The sequence below is a fragment of the Macrotis lagotis genome, chromosome 1 (assembly GCF_037893015.1).
Source record: "Macrotis lagotis isolate mMagLag1 chromosome 1, bilby.v1.9.chrom.fasta, whole genome shotgun sequence".
In the NCBI taxonomy this organism is placed as follows: Eukaryota; Metazoa; Chordata; class Mammalia; order Peramelemorphia; family Peramelidae; genus Macrotis; species Macrotis lagotis.
Window position 1 is genome coordinate 243,235,109 of NC_133658.1, and position 16,578 is coordinate 243,251,686.

Below are 16,578 nucleotides of genomic sequence, written 5' to 3' on the forward strand. Positions count from 1 at the left end.
AATATTCCAAACTAGTGATCATCTAGTATTGCCTTGAAGAATTTGCAGTTCTGAATTATTAGTGATTAGTGGATGCAAGGACCTGGGGGGAAACAAAATACTTTATAGATATCTCCAGTATTTCCAGAGAGTTATTGGGGGTCAGGAGACATTCTGGGTGCTTTAATCATATAGAGTTCGATTTAAACAGCATAATAATTTTTCCGAGCAAAAAATCCTTTTCCCTACAAGATCAGATGGAGAGTGAATCTAGGAATAGAATTAACAAAGAAAAATAAAAGCAATAAAAAGGTTGTTGATAATTTTTTTTTGAAATGTACAAAAGAAGGCAAGGCAGAAGGAATCACAGAAAAAAGAAAGGCATCTTTGAAAGCAGTATGTTAAATTGATCATATATTTAAAAAGAAAATCAAAGTGTGTATAAATATATATATATATATATATATATATATAATAGATATTCACAGTTTCATGTGCAGCCCCATTTTTCTGTTCTCTTGGTAAATGGAAGTGCTTCTTTAGGTGATGTTTGTTAAGTTCAAAATTTTTTAATTGACTAAAAAAAAACCCCGAATACAAAGAATGAAATAAGTCCTATCCTCATGGAGTTCACATTCTAATAATGTTTGTCCTTCATTTTCAAAGAAAACCATGACATCAGGGAGGTGATGCCATGACAAGCACATGAATTGGATTTGAGTGAGGGATGCAGTGCTAAGTCACCAGCCTCACTTTCTCCTCCAGAGCCATCTGGGTCCAGTAGCCAGATATAAATCAGAACAACTGGTGATGGCCCTGGATGCAGGGCAATCAGGGTCAAGTGATTTGCCCAAGGTCACATAGCCAGTGAGTGGCAAGTGTCTAAGGTCAGATTTGAACTCCTGTCCTCCTGATTCCAAGGCCAATGCTCTATCCACTGCACCACCTAGCTGGAGATGGACTTTGAGTTCAAATCTAACCTCAGATACTTAATAATTACCTAGCTGTGTAACCTTGGGGAAAAAAATCACTTAACCCTATTGCCTTAGAAAACAAAACAAAACAAAAACAAACATAGATAGATAGATAGATAGATAGATAGATAGATAGATAGATAGATATCAGGACTCTGGTCAGAAAGACTGGGAAAGAACCAAAAAAGAGGAGAATCATAGAAACCAAGGGAGGAATGAGTAGGAGGGAAGAGTTCACAGTATTTAAAGCTGCAGAAGAGTCAAGGAGGGATAAGAGCTGAGAAAAAGCTATTGGCTCACATCCTAATGAGACAATAGTATATCTAAATGTATCTAGAATAAACATAAAAAGAATAAATGTGAATTAATATAAAAGAGTTAAATGCAAGGGAAGACACTAACAATTAGGAGAATCAGGAAATGATTCACAAGGAAGGTATTTGAATTTCATCTTGAAGAAGGATGAAAAGGAAAAGAGACTGCAATCCAGGTGTGGGGCATGGCTAGTACAAATGAACAAAGATGGGAGATGGGGTCATCCATATAAGGGGGGTGGAGGTCAAAGATCTGTGAATGAGATTGTCAAGAGCAAACGTAAGGAAAGGAATGGAATAGAGATGTGAATCAAGAACTCCTTTAAAAAAAATATTTTATGTTGGCGGCTAGGTGGCACAGTGGATAAAGCACTGGCCCTGGAGTCAGGAGTACTTGGGTTCAAATCCGGTCTCAGACACTTAATAATGACCTAGCTGTGTGGCCTTGGGCAAGCCACTTAACCCCATTTGCCTTGCAAAAAAAACCCTAAAAAGAAATATTTTATGTTTCTGGTTTGGGAGAAAAAAAACCAAGGAAATTTTTGACCTAGGGTTACTGTGGTATAATCTACTTTCCATCATTCCCACATAAGTCAAGAAAGTGAATAAAGTCAGGCCAATAATGATATCTCATTTCCATAGTCCTTCAAAGTGTTCTTCTCAATAATTCCATGAGTTAGGTAGTATAGGTGTTATTCTTCCCATTTTGTAGAGTTTCAGAAAAGTTACGTGATTTGCTCAAGGTGACACAGTTGGGAAGTATCTGAACCAAGGTTTGAACTGGGAACCACCATTCCTGATCCAATACTCTTTCCACCACCACCCATTCCTTGCCTGTGGCCCCTAACTGCTGTTCTTTCTTTCTTGTTGCTAGGCAAAACAGATAGGGGGACCACCCTCAAAACCCAGCACCCCTATCCTGATCAACACCAAGGAGACCAAGGAGCCTAATGGAAATGCCACCTCCCCACCTCCAGAGCAAACTGAGGACAGCACCCAGGTGAGTGGAAGAGCTTGACTCTAGGAAAATGGCTCCTGTCCAAAGGTGGGCAGGCAGGAGACGTGCTGGGGAGGGCATCACAGAGATTCACAGAACTTCAAAACAGGGAGAAGCTCAGCAGAGAATTCCCCACTCTAGCCCACCTGAAAAGTGCTCATCTATACTGCGCTTGGAGACCCAAGGGAAGAAAAACCTCCTTCCTCCCAAGTCTCTCCATTCCATAGTTTTATTGTTGTTCAGTCTAACTTTCCATGATATTTGTGGTTTTCTTGGCAAAGAGACTAGTGCTTTGACATTTCCTTCTCTAACTCATTTTACAACCAAGCAAATTGAGAAACAGGATAGTGACTTGCCCAGGATTACACAGCTAATAAGTATCCAAAATTGAATCTGAACTCAGGAAGAAGAGTCTTTGTGACTCCAGGTCCAGCACTGTGCACTATGGCATCACCTAGCTGTCTGATTCCATAGCTGGACACTTTAATTGATAGGAATTTTTCCTTACATCAAGCCAACATTTGCAACCGCTTTGCAACTTTCACTCATTGTTCCTAGTTTCTTCATCTGGAGCCAAATAGAAGTCAAAGCCTTCTTCCTCACAGCTGCTCCTCAAGTTCTTGGAGATGCTAATCATGTCCTCCTCTCAGCCCTTTCTTCTACAATCTAAACAATCCCAGTTCCTGCAGATTATCTTCTTTTATCAGAGGAACTTGCTATAAAAATTTTTTCCTCCAGTTTCCAACTTTCTGTCTAATTTTGACTATATTGTTTTTGTGTACTCAAAATTATCCATTTTACCTCCTGTGATTTTCTTTATCTTTTATTTGGTCATGAATTCTTCCTTTAGCTATTAATCTGAAATGTATATTTTTTCCATATTTCCCTAATTTGCTTATAATGTCACCCTTTATGTCTAAATCTTAAATTTATTTTGAGCTTATCTTAGTATGTAGTGTGAGATCTTTTTCTATGTCTAGTTTCTACCAAAGTGCTTTCCAATTATGCCAGAAATTTTGATCAAATAATGAGTTCTTGCCTAGCATCTAGGTGACTCAGTGAATAGAATGCCAGCCTTAAAATCAGAAGACTCATCTTCCTGAGTTCAGATTCAGTTTAAGACACTTCCTAGGGGTGGCTAGGGGGCACAGTGGATAGAGCACCATCCCTGGAGTCAGGAGTACCTGGGTTCAAATCCAGTCTCAGACACTTAATAATTACCTAGCTGTGTGGCCTTGGGCAAGCCACTTAACCCCATTGCCTTGCAAAAAAAAAAAAAAAAAAAAAAAAAAGACACTTCCTAGCAGTGTGACCCTAGGCAAGTCACTTAATCCTGTTTGCCTCAATTATTCATCTCTAAAATGAACAGGAGAAGAAACTGGCAAACTACTCCAGTATCTTTGCTAAGAAACCCCATGAGGTCACAGAAAGTCTGATATAACTGAAATGATAGAACAATACCAACAATAGCTGGAATCTTTGTGTTTGTCAAATACTAGATCACTGGGGTCATTTGCTGCTTTATATTGCTTTATATTGTTCCATTGACCCACCCCTGCATTCCTTTTGCATTATCAGATTATTCTGATAATTACTATTTTGTAGTATAATTTGAGATCAGATGTGTCCTTTTTTCTTTATTCATTTAGTTGCCTCTCAGGTCCTTAATATCATTTTATTGGACTCTTAAAAACATCTCCCATTTGGTCTTCCTTTTCCAAGCTCCTTTCTCCTCTCTAAGCTCCATCTTCCCTGTAGACACCAAAGTGATTTTCCTGTGTAGGACTGATCAAATCTCGATATTTTCAAACCCCTTTATTGCCTCTAAGAAAGTATTCTCCTATTTAACTTTTAAATTCCTTCAAAACCTAACCTCCTCTATCTTTCTAACTTTGTTGGTCTTTATTCCCCTGTATTGTGCAATCTAGACACACTGGCTTTCTCTCTATTCCTTATACAAGGCACTCCCATCTTTTGTCATCTTCATCTTCTCTTTCCCACAAATTATAGTCTTTCTCTGTTATCTCTAGGATAAAAACAGATAATTTCCTCTGACATATTAATCTCTTCCTAACCTGGCCTGTTTGTACCTCTCCATTCTTCTCATGTTACTCCCTTTGGAGCACTGTAATGTGGGTGCTACAATTATCCCCATTTTACAGATAACGATAGTGAGAATGAGAGGGGTAAATGACTTTTTCAGGGTTACACAGTGAGAAAGTGTCAGAGGTCAAGTTTCAACTCAGATCTTCCTGAACTATTCCTCTTTGCATTACCATTGTCTAATACAATGTCCAGTACATGATAGGTTCTTTTTTTTTTCAAGGCAAACAAGGTTAAGTGGCTTGCCCAAGGCCACACAGCTAGGTAATTATTAAGTGTTTGAGACTGGATTTGAACCCAGGTACTCCTGACTCCAGGGCCTGTGCTTTATCCCACTATGCCACCTAGCCTCCCCACATGATAGGTTCTTAATAAATACTTTTTATTATATATTATACTGTCTTCGGAGGCATTGTGGTGCAGTGGAAAGAGTTCTGGTTTTGGAGATCACATTTTGACTGTCACTTTCCACCTGTGTGACCTTAGGTAGGCTTAAACCCTGCTTCTGCCCCACCCCACCCTCATTTTCCTAATCTATAAAATGAGAGTGTTGGACTAGATGGCCAGGAAGATCCCTTCTATCTCTAAATCTATGACCCTATGATTCATTGGTTGCTCTTCTTCTCTCAAATATGTTTTATATGTACTATTACTTCTCCATCTCCCACTACAGAACCTTCCCATGTAACAATAACAAAAAAAGTAGAGCCAAGCAAACCAACATATTCTCTGGGTATGAAAATGGGAACTTCATTCTGCACCACAGTCTACAACATCTTTGTTGAGAATCACATGGATGGCCTTGCTCTTAGGTCTCTCAAGTTTCCATTCTCATCTGTCCTTTTTCATTGTGGTGCAGGCAGATAACCCTTCATTCCCCAATCCTCGTCGGCGCTTGCGCCTTCATGATTTGGCCGAAAGGGTTGTAGATGCCTCTGAGGATGAACATGAACTCAACCAGCTACTCAATGAGGCTCTGCTGGAGAGGGAGTCAGCTCAGGTGTAAGTAATATGGCCCCTCTCTTCCCCCACATCTTGTCCCTCCTTCCCTTCCTTAATTGGCTAATGAGGGTGGGAATGGGAACAGTCATAAACTCATTGGAGAGTCTTAGACTAGATAATTTAGAGGGGCATAGGATCAGAACAGACTCCCAGACTCCCTCCCTCCCTTCTTCCCTTCTTCCCTCCCTTCTTCCCTTCCCCCTTCACTGCAAATGCAAACACAAAAATGTTCAAACTTCTTCCCTCAAGTAGATTATAGTTACACATATATAGATGTGGAAATATAAATGATAAACCAAAGAAATGAATGGTAATGGAGAAGGGGTGAGTGATGAAATCAAGAGACTTTCAGTAGGAAGTGGTGCCCGAGCTGAATCCTGAAAAAAGGAAGGGGATTCCAAGAATCAAAGAGGGGGAACAAGAGAGGGAGAAGTCAGAAGAAAGGAAGAAGGAGGAGGGGGAGAAGGGGAAGGAGGTGGAGAAGGAAAGGAGATGGAGGAGGAAGAGCAGAAAAGGGGGAAGAAGAGGGGGGAGAACAAGAATAGGAGTAGAGGATGAAGAGAAAGGGGAGGAGAAGATATTCCAGATATAGAGGACAACTTGTGCAAAAGAATTCACTAGGACTCATTTTGCCTCCACAGAGTAAAGAAAAGAAACACCTTCCTTCTATCCATGAGGTTTATGGAGCCTGAACTGGAAACACGTTACTCAGTAGAGAAGGAGAAGCAGAGTGGAGCTGCCTTCAGTTGCTCCTGCGTCGTGCTCCTTTGCACATCCCTGGTGGTGATCCTGATTGATCCTTGGTGAGGGGAGTGGGCTAGGATAGGCAACAGAAAGAATATATTGCATCTAGTTGAACCTAAATAAGGAAAAACAACATCTAGATAGCTTAGTGCATAAAGAACAGAACTTGGAATCGGGAAGTTTGAGTTCAACCCTGCTTCAGATACGTACTCTCTGTGAGACTGGACAAGTCAAAAGCCTCTCAGCCACAGTTTCCCCATACGTAAAATGGGGATAATACTAGCACTAGCCCCACAAGTTGGTAGTGAGAACTGAATAAGATAATATATGCAAAATATTTTGCCAACATAAAAAACTTTGCTGGGGCTATTAGCCTCATTAAATGAGGATGGGAATGAGTTCCAATTCTGCTCCTCTCAGACTGCAATATTTAGTGAAGTCCAAGCATGACGTAGAGGTGGGACCTTAGCTCTCCACCAGACTTCAGTGAAGCTGGATGTTGTGTCCAGGGGGGCTAGGGCTTCTGGTGCATAATCCTTCCCCATGCCTCTGCCTGATAGTGTCAGGACAGAAGAGGTTGAATGGAAAGAGGTCCAAGGAGAGGTCAGAATCATGGCCAATATGGAATCTAAAATTGTCCAATCTGCAAGAAAAACCACGTAGAGCTCTAAAACTTAAAATTCTAAGCGCTAAACTTAAAAAGCACTACTCTAATGTAGTAATACTCAGATCTTCCTCATGATCTGAAATCTCCCTGGTGCTCAGGATCTTGTTTTTATAGGGTTCGATTTCTGAACATTTCCTAGAGAGTAAAATACATAATTTCTATTGGTTGATAGACTTTGTTTTGAGGGCCAGAAATTATACATCAGTCAAAAAATGGTTTATTTGTCAGGGGGTCACAGGTTGGATGAAGCACAGGATATCTCTGTTAATTGGTCATAAGATGGAGGTTTGGCGAAGCTAGGTGGTATAGTGGATACAGCACTGGCCCTGGAGTCAGGAGGACTTGAGTTCAAATCCAGCCTCAGACACTTAATAATTACCTAGCTGTGTGGAATTGGGAAAGGCTCTAACCCCATTGTCTTGCAAAAACAAAACAGAACAAAACAAAACACAAGATAGATGCTTTCCTCCTGTTAGGCAAGAGGGGATATAAAAAGAAAATGGGGGATTTTTTTATACCACGTCATGTGTGCTAGACTTGGACATAGAATCTGAGCAAAATCGAGTGGAGATATCTTTCTAAGTATTCTTGTGGTTGCACAGTTAAGTTTCATAACTGATAAACCAGTAGTCAACACTGAAGTAAAGTTTTTGAGTCTCACTACAAAGGTCTACTATAAGAACCTATTTTATCTATTTATTCTATATGATTTATATAAAATATCAAACAGATTAATATTACTTGGAATGAAGTGCGGGTCCTAATGAATTATATTTCACACTAAAAAGGACCCAAAGGAGTCTGGTACAAGATGGCAGTGGTTTGGGAGCTGTGTAACCCAAACAGAGGTGGTTCCTGCCTTTGTTATCAGAGGCTGAAGTATTTCGTTTTTTTAGAGTTCTTAGGCGGACCCTGGGTTCTAGACCTTGAGGGCTTTCTCACTTCCATTTTCTCTCCTTCAGGCTGACAACAAATTACCTGACCTTTGTGGTTGGAGAGATTCTGCTGCTGATTCTGACAATCTGTTCAATGGCTGCCATCTTTCCTCGGGTAAGAAACCATGTGGTTTGTTTAGACATTTTGGAACAAAGAAGACCATGGGAGATATTGGTGACCATATAATCATAGAATTTTGTAGTTTTGTAGAGGCAAAAGTGGTCATGGACATGCGATCATAAAGGAACCTTACAGATCATCTTGTCCAATTGCCTCCTTTTCCCAACACAGAAAGTATAACCCAGAGTTCATAAAAAACCAGCAGTTGAAAATTACACTATGACTTTTGAGACCTGGTGTGGAAGCACCTCGATATCTGTAATAACATTTAACCAATCCCCTCTTTCATTTCTTTGCATGTGATTTCAACAATTTCTTTTACATTTCAAATATGTTGAACAATTGGTGTAGTTGATAGAACTGTTCAATCATTTTCAGTTGTGTCCAACTCTTTGTGACTCCATTTGGGTTTTTTTGGCAAAGATACTGGAGTAGTTTGCCATTTCCTTCTCCAGCTCCAGCATTTTACAGATGAGGAAACTGAGGCAAACAGGGTTAAGGACTTGCCCAGAGTTGCACTGTTAGAAAGTATCTAAGGTCATATTTGGACTCCAGGTCTGGCACTCTATCCACCTGGTTGCCTTACAGAGTAATAAGAGAATAAAAGCCTTCTAACCACTGAACCCACCCATGGCAAGCAGCAGATTAGAGAGAGGCTTTGCACCAGAGGTAGAATATCTGTAGGGTGCAGCATTAACTAGACTGGGAGGCTCCTTCAGAGTATTAATAAAGAATTAAAAACATATTTGAAGACTTGTGATGGTGATAAGGATTTTTCCCCCTTCTCTTCTCCCACAAATGAGTCCCATACTTAGAATAACTGGAGGCTAAACCAAGTCCATGACTGTTCATACTAAGGGTGGAAGTGGCTATCTGGGTTGAGCCTCCCCCTCTGTAGGGTCAGAGACTCAGAGCTACCCCAGATCTCAGAGACCCCCCTTCCTTTCACAAGTGGGGAATCTGAGGCCCTGAGAGATGCCAAATTCAGCCTCCTTATTTAGGAATTCACTGGACATTCCAGCCTCATTGTGGTTGATATGATATGCTGCAAATTCCCTCGCTCCCATCTTTCCAGGCCCACTTCTGTTGCTTCTTAGCAGTAACTTGAGTGTAGAATTTCTTGGCAGCCTCTCAAGTTATTAGACCTTAAAGATTGTTTCTGAAATTACTTAGTGGTTTGGGAATACAAAGTCAAGTCCTGAGTTAGCCCCAACACCAGTCAGGGCAATTCTAACCCCTGGGACAGCCCTCCATTCCCACAGATGAATAAGGTCTTCCCCACTTTTCCCCTAGAAAAGGTGCCTGGAACTGTTTTTTTCATCTGCTACATCATGATATAGGCTTATCCATCAGGGGCTTAGTATTTATATGCCTAAATATCCATAGCCTTGTGTTTATGCTCTCTCCTTCCTTCTTGTATCCCCACCCTGCCTTTCTGGAAAGATTTCTTCTTGATGTATCCAACAGTGATGTCTCACTACAGGCTTCTCCTTGTGCATTCTTGAGATGGCTTTTCTGGAGGGAGAGCAGAGCCAGGCAGGCAGCTGGATCCTCAGCATCAAGAAAATAGCATGTGATCTGATGAGCAGTGATTGCTCATCAGGTTCCTCAGGTTTTAACTCAACTCTGTTTATCATCATCTTATCATTCTTTCTAGATTATTTCCCAATATGTGGCAGATTATGCTCTTAGAATTGAACTGTAACAGTATTTGGGGGAGCACGCAATTGTTTTCAGGAAGCAAGAGTACTTGGCTATCACTACTGAAATTCTTTTCCCTTACAGAAATTCCCAAAGAAGCTCGTGGCCTTTTCTACCTGGATTGACCGGACCCGTTGGGCCAGAAATACTTGGGCCATGTCTGCCATTTTCATCCTCATCTTAGCCAATGTTGTGGATATGGTGAGTTTCTAATTAGAAATGGGTTTAATATGAACTATAGGCATAAAGCTGGCAGGGATTTTTGCAAATCTGCAGTGTCAGTCTGGGAGGAGCTGATGCCTTCATAGACTATGCAGGTGTGAAGAAGAAATTCTCTTATCATAATAGAGCTGGATTCAACTCACCCAGAAATCCCAGCAGGAGTGGCCAGTCCAAGAGAGTGCAAATGGCCTAATTTTTAGTTGATTCCTTCCCATTCTGCCTTGAAACACATACAGAACCTAGAAATACCTCAGGGGACACTGACAACTGAGCTCAGGCATTTTCCTGTATTGAACCAATTTTTTTTTCAGATGAGCTGCTGTGGCCTGGAAAATATCCAACCAGAGTATTACTAGGTATAATCAATGAGGTAAAACCTTTAGTGAGATAAATATTGCTGAGCTATTTATCTGTTTTTTCCTAGCAGTAACACTGCATAGCACTGGAAGATTTGTATTATTCTCTGGTATGCCTTTGTTTCTGAAATTATCTTTCACTAAAAGTTCAGAAAAGATGATAGTATCAGTTCTGAAAAAAAAGTCATGTCTGTGTCCATTAATTTATTCATTTTTTTTCTTTAGTAGTGCTATCATCTCCAGGATTAGATATAAGATCCCTCTATTTAGCATTCAAAGACCTTTATAACCTGTGACTCCCATCTATCTTTCTCAGTCTTTTTTACCTTAGTGCTCTCCCCTTCACACACATACACCCACATACACATTCACACACACACACACACACACACACACATGACTTTCACACAATCCATTGACACTGGCCTCCTGGCTGTTCCTCTCACTCCCCACCTTTTCTCTGGTTGTGCCTCTTGCCTCAAATGTTCTCCCTCTACATCTCTACCGCCCTGACTTCTCTGGCTTCTTTCAAGTTCTAGTTAAAATTCCCCCCTTCTATAGGAAACCTCTTTCAATTCCTTCTAATTTTAGTTCCCTCTCTCTGCTGATGATTCCTAAATTATTTTCTGTAGAGTTTGTCTGTCTGTACATAGTTGTTCATATGTTCTTATTAAACTGTGAGCTCTTTTAGAGCCCACATCATCTTTTGCCTTCGTATCTCCAATGCTTAGCATAGGGCTTAGCACATAGTAAATGTTTAATAAATATCTATCAATTGTCTAATTGATTTTGAAAGAGCTACAATATTCTAATCACCAAAGACTTTATTTGATTTGATCTTGAAAAATGAGTATACACAACAGCAGTCAATACTGAGTTGTGCCTGACTTTTCATAACCCCATTTTACCAAAGACACTGGAGTGGTTTGCCATTTTCTTCTCTAGCTCATTTTACAGATGAGAAAACTGAGGCAAACAGGGCTAAGTGACTTGTCCAGAGTCACACTGCTAGTAAGTGTCTGAGACCAGAAGAAAAAAGAGTCTTCCTGCCTCCAGGCCTAACATTCTATCCACTGGTACCACCTAACTACCCTTATGACCCTATGACTAAACCTTATCTGACTCCTAGGAATAATGATGTAATAACTGGAGTTGAAAAATACTGGACTAGGTGACTTCTGAGATGCCAGAAATGTTCCAGAAATGATGATATTTTATAGTACCTCTATCTTTCTGGGGTTCTAGGAGGCCTAGAAATGGCAGCCAAATTAGTTTATTCCACTTTGCTGCCTGCTTTCTTTATCTTTCCCATTCTGCTCACCTCTTTTCTCTGTTCCCCATTTAGCTCAGCTGCTTGCAGAACTACACGGGAATTACCAATGGGACAATGGTGACCATCATGGCCGGGGGCTGTGTGGACAATCCCAAGTACTACAGCTATATTGCTGTGCTGGCACTTATTGCTGCCATCATGCTGGTGCAAGTCAGCCACATGGTAAAGCTCACGCTCATGGTGCTGGTCACAGCAGCCGTGGGTGTCATCAACATCTACGCCTGGCGTCCTATCTTTGATGCTTATGATCGAAAACGCTTCCAGGAGCATGAGTAAGGCAGTACCCCTTTTCTATGAAAAGCCTTCCACATCCTATCCATAGCCAACCCTATCCAGTCAGTCTTCCTTTGGCCATGTCTTCCATCCCTCATGCCTTCATTTCCCCTTTCCTGGTGTGGCCATTTCAGTCCATTCACCTGCCCCAAGTTGCCCAAAGTACTCCTGACTGGAGCCAGCTAAGCCTCTTAGATTCTGTTTGTTTCATAACTGAAACATCCTGAGTTGTAGTTGGGTATCAGTCCCCAATAGTGGTAGGAGGGGGGGAAAAGTGAAGTTGAGGCCTTCATTGCCCATTCCCCCACCTTTATCATTATTGAGAATTTTTTGAAAATCTCAAGCCTTTATTACAAAGATAATTATTTGAATAAACATTTTGGGGTAGAGGTGAGGGAAGGGGAGGATTTCCAACATGCACAGAATGGGATACAAACCATTTAGTTAGCTTTACCACTCTGGGAGAGTCAGATGCTGATTCTCTGTCCCCTTTCCCACTTTTTACTTTCTAATGCATTACTCTTTTTTACTCCATAGAAGTGACAGGGCTGAACTGGGATCACCTAGGGAATGGAAGGACTAGCATAGGAGACCAGTCCAGCCCTGCAACTAATATTTAACCACAGCTATACTCCACTTATCCCTAAACCTAGATATCTATTCAATAAACAAGGAAAAGCCCTTAATATCCAACCTTTTTCTTTCCTGTTCTTTGAGATCCCCCTTTACATCTGTCCCCTATCTTTAAAATGATCCTTAGCTAGCAAAGGAAGAATTGTAATAGAATTGAAAATGTCCAAAGAAAAGGAAACTATCACATTAAATACAAATTTATCAGTAGAAAGTTTAAACAATAAATCAAGCCCTGAATGAAATATATGCCAATTTTCTAGGTGAAAAGACTACTGAAAATTTAATAATTGAGAGTTGAAGAGCAGGCTCTAGCACTCCCCTGCCTTTGTCATTCCTCAGCTTTAAAAAACAGAAATGCTATGCTGGCCACATCTTGACTGTTAATGTGCTCCTTTACCTAAAGCCTTCTTTATTTCTAGAAAAAGAAGATCTGCTAAATAAAGGGTCATTGTGTCTTTTCTCATTAAAGGAGTTAAACTGCCTCTTCTCTTGGGAACCTTCTTAAAAACCCTCAAATTAGAAATAAAACTATAAGATGGATTGAGGTGAGGTTGAAATCCAGATACTCAAAGGGGAAAACTAGCTGCTTAGGAAAGTTAAATTAGGGACTGATCCTGGGAGTCAGGAGAAATGTTAAGGAAGAGAGTAGAAGGTGCCAGGAGATAGAGAATAGGGTGGGGTGTGATTGATATTCTGATATACCTGCTTGGCTCAGGGACCTAGATAGAAAGTGACTGAACTATGTCTGTCCTATTAGCTTCTCACCCCTGGTCATTACAGAGAAGATGCAGGTGTTCAACACCCTCAATGGCACTGATGGGTAAGGCTCACTGCTTTCTTCTTCTCTTTCATCCTCTTCATTTCCACTTTGTCCTTTCATTTTTATAAACTTCTCAATAGTGCTTTTGTGGGGATGGTAGTTGCAAAATATCAAGCTACAGTCTCATCCCTTGAGGGATGTACATGGGAGAACAATGTGGGTAGATAATGGTATTATAGACCCAATTGAGATCTTATCACTGGATCCTAGCTTTGTTCTATTAAATCAGAAGGGAACAGATGGTGGAAGGAAGGGAAATGAAAAGAAAAAAAGGAAGAGAGAGAGAGAGAGAGAGAGGAATAAGAAGAGAATGAGACAAGAGAATGAGAGAAGAGGATAATAAAGAGATAAAAGAATGAGAGAGAGAAGAGAAGCGAATAGAGAATAAGAAAAAGAGAGAAGAGAATGAGAGAAAAAAGGACAAGAGAAAGAAAGGAAAGAGTAAAGGAAGAAAATGAGATAAAAAGAATGAAAAAGAGAAGAGAAAAAGAAAAGAGAATGAGAGAAAAGAATGAGGGATAAAAAGAATGAGAGGGAAAAGAGAATGAGAAAGGGAAGAAAAGAAGGAAAAGAAGAAAAAAGGTAGGGAAAGAAAAAGGAAAAATTAAAATTAAAAGAAAGAGAAAAGGAAGAAGGGAAAGGAGAAATAAAGAGAATATGAAAATAAAGGGGAAGGGAAGAAGGGAAAGACAAAGGAAGTAGGAAAGGAAAGAGAGCAAGAATGTAGCAAGTTATTAGAGGATAGCCATGTCTGGCTGCTTGATAGGGTCCCCCCCAAATCTGATTGATGGGGTAACCTGTGAAGAAGGTTACAGAAATGTGTTTTCTTCCTTCTCAGAATTCAGTGTAATTAAAGATTCATTTGTTATGTTCCTACATCTGAGCCAGTGCCCTCCTTCTATAATTAAACTGGTTTATCAAATAGTAATTATTCATCCAACACTGAACTCTGTAGTGCCTGGTCAAAAGGTCTAATTTGGGTAGGGCATTAAGCATAGCCAGAAAATTGATATATGTTCAACAGGCAGGTGAGGAAGGTCTTAGAATCCAAGAGGATTTGGGTCTCAATGTGGAGGGTTTTGAGGAACCAAAGGAAGGTTGGATGGTGGGATGGAATGGAGCTAAGGAGTGGTAAACCTTGGATTAACCTAAATGATGGGTTCTGTCTCAATCTTCACTTGGGTTAACTTCCAGGAGATGGGAAGAAAATCCCTTCCAAAGTCAAATCCAGTTACATCTTCCAGTGTTTTATGTTCTTTCCCTCCACTCTGTTCTAACCTAGGCTGCCCCTGATCCCCTCTAAGTACTCCATGACGGTGATGGTCTTCATGATGATGTTAAGCTTTTACTACTTTGCCCGACATGTGAGTACCACAGTCTCTGTTTCCAAGCCCTCAAACAAACTAGAAATCTTTGAGAAGTTTTATTCCCTTGTCTGGAAGCCTCAGGGTAAAGTTACTCTTTCATTAACTTGTTATATGACCCTGGGTTAAGTCACTTCCTTATCTGTGTTTTGATTTCCTCTTTAGCATTTCAACAAAAGGTAATAAGGTATAATAAGGGAGTGAGAGAGAAAACCCAGGAAGACCTGGCTTCAGGTACTGCCCCTGAAACCTCCTGGATTGGTGACCCTGGGCAAGTCACTTAATGCCTCTGTTGCCTAGGGAAGTCTCTAAGGCTATAGAGTTACAGAGAAGGTATCCATTTCCATCAGCAGAGTACCTACCCAGAGCGCCTACATTGATGGAATCTCAAATCTTGTCCAAACTTAGTTTCTAGCACTTGACTTTCCTCCCTTCTCAGGGAAGACCACATACTCCTGGGAGGGGTTCCCAGTAGCATATCAGCCCATTTTTGTGGGCATTGAGTTCCAGGTTATCTTCTCTGCTAAGCAGGGTAGGAGGCAGCTTTGTAGGCTCTAGAGATGACCTTGGTTTTCTCATGGGATTGGATAGGATCTCTGTTGTTTTCAACTCATCATGACCCTATACACCACACTGTCCATGGGTTTTTTTTTTGGCAAAGATACTGGGAGTGGTTGACCATTTCTTTCCTTAGTAGATTAAGGCAAACAAAAAGTTAAGTGACTTGTCTTGCAGCTAATAAGTTTCTGAGGCTAGATTTGAACTCAAGTCTTTATCATGGCTAAGAATATAGGATTAAATAAAAAAAAGGAAATTTAGAATCCATCTAGTCCCCAAGTGGGGTTGTGAAGAGTTGGACACTACTAAGACAACTGAATAACAACAAAGTCCAACCTCCTTATTTTACAGATGGAGAAACTGGAAGTGACTTAAGGATAGGTAGGTAGTAACGATCACAGATAGGATTTGATCCAGGTCCTCTGACTCTAACTTTAGTACTCTTTCCACCATACCAGGATGATCTCCAAGGATGTTTTTAGCCTCAGTCCATGAGATGGAAGAAATAAAGAGCAGCATTTTAGCTGTCATTGTTCAGTTTTATTGTCTGCAGATAGCTATTGGCAGATATAAGAGAAGCCAAGGGGGAAAATGTCCCATGAGCAGAAGGAGGAAAAACCAAACAGAGGAAGAAAAAGTGGAAGTTCAGGTGTCATCCAGGTGGGAAGGTGAAAGGCAGAATTCCTCTACAGGGCAGGACTCCCCCCCCACCACCACCACCATTGGCCAACCACAATGGTTAGAATTAGCCTCTAGAAGTCTTAAAATATAGAACTTTTCTCTTTGCTCTCTGTTGTAATTTGCATCATACAATGGAAAGAGCACTGGAATTTGGAATCAAAAGCCAGATGTTCAGATCCTGTTGCTATCACATTTCAGCTGTATAAAGGAAGGAAGGAGGAAGGGAAGGGATGGAGGGAGGGAATGAGAGAAAGGAAGGAAAAAGGGAGGGATGGAGGGAAGGAAGGGAAACAGAGTGAAGAAAGGAAGGAAGGGAGAAAGGGAGGGAAGGAGGGAAAAAAGGAAGGGAGCAAAGTAGAGAAGGAAAGAAAGAAGGGAGGAAGAAGGGAAGGAAAGAAGAGCCATTTATTAAGCATCTATTAGGTGGCAGGCACTGTGCTGAGCATTTTACAGATATTATCTCATTAGATCCTCATGGAAGGTAAGTGTTATTATCCCCCCCACCAATTTTACAATTGAGGAAACTGAGGCAAGTACACAGCTAGTAAATTGTCTGAGGCTGCATTTGACCTCAGGTTCCTGGCCCAGCACTCTCCTAACTGATGTCAGAGGTCTCTATGCCTCTCTCAGTCTTGGTTTCCTCATATATTATGTGAGCGGGTGCTCCTAGAGTAAGCCTCCCTTTAGCACTGACTTTTCTATACCTTGTCCTACCAGATGTCTAATAGTGTTTTTGCAGTTTCATATTCATTCCTAGCTCCAGGCCCTCCTGACTGTGGGATAATGGAAGGAATCCTGGCT

At 40.8% G+C, this 16,578-nt stretch overlaps 1 protein-coding gene across 2 annotated transcripts in view; it reads left to right on the forward strand.

Annotated features, from left to right (window-relative positions):
• Positions 1-16,578, forward strand: part of ADCY3 (adenylate cyclase 3) — a 129,199-nt gene that overhangs the window by 97,436 nt on the left and 15,185 nt on the right. Inside the window, exons 9-16 of one of the 2 annotated variants that reach the window (XM_074209977.1) lie at positions 2,142-2,267; positions 5,227-5,369; positions 6,011-6,172; positions 7,743-7,830; positions 9,622-9,738; positions 11,461-11,720; positions 13,112-13,174; positions 14,457-14,538. In XM_074209977.1, the coding sequence (XP_074066078.1) occupies positions 2,142-2,267; positions 5,227-5,369; positions 6,011-6,172; positions 7,743-7,830; positions 9,622-9,738; positions 11,461-11,720; positions 13,112-13,174; positions 14,457-14,538 (1,041 nt within the window). The remainder of the gene's footprint in view (positions 1-2,141; positions 2,268-5,226; positions 5,370-6,010; positions 6,173-7,742; positions 7,831-9,621; positions 9,739-11,460; positions 11,721-13,111; positions 13,175-14,456; positions 14,539-16,578) is intronic. The other variant, XM_074209978.1, reaches the window with a different exon arrangement.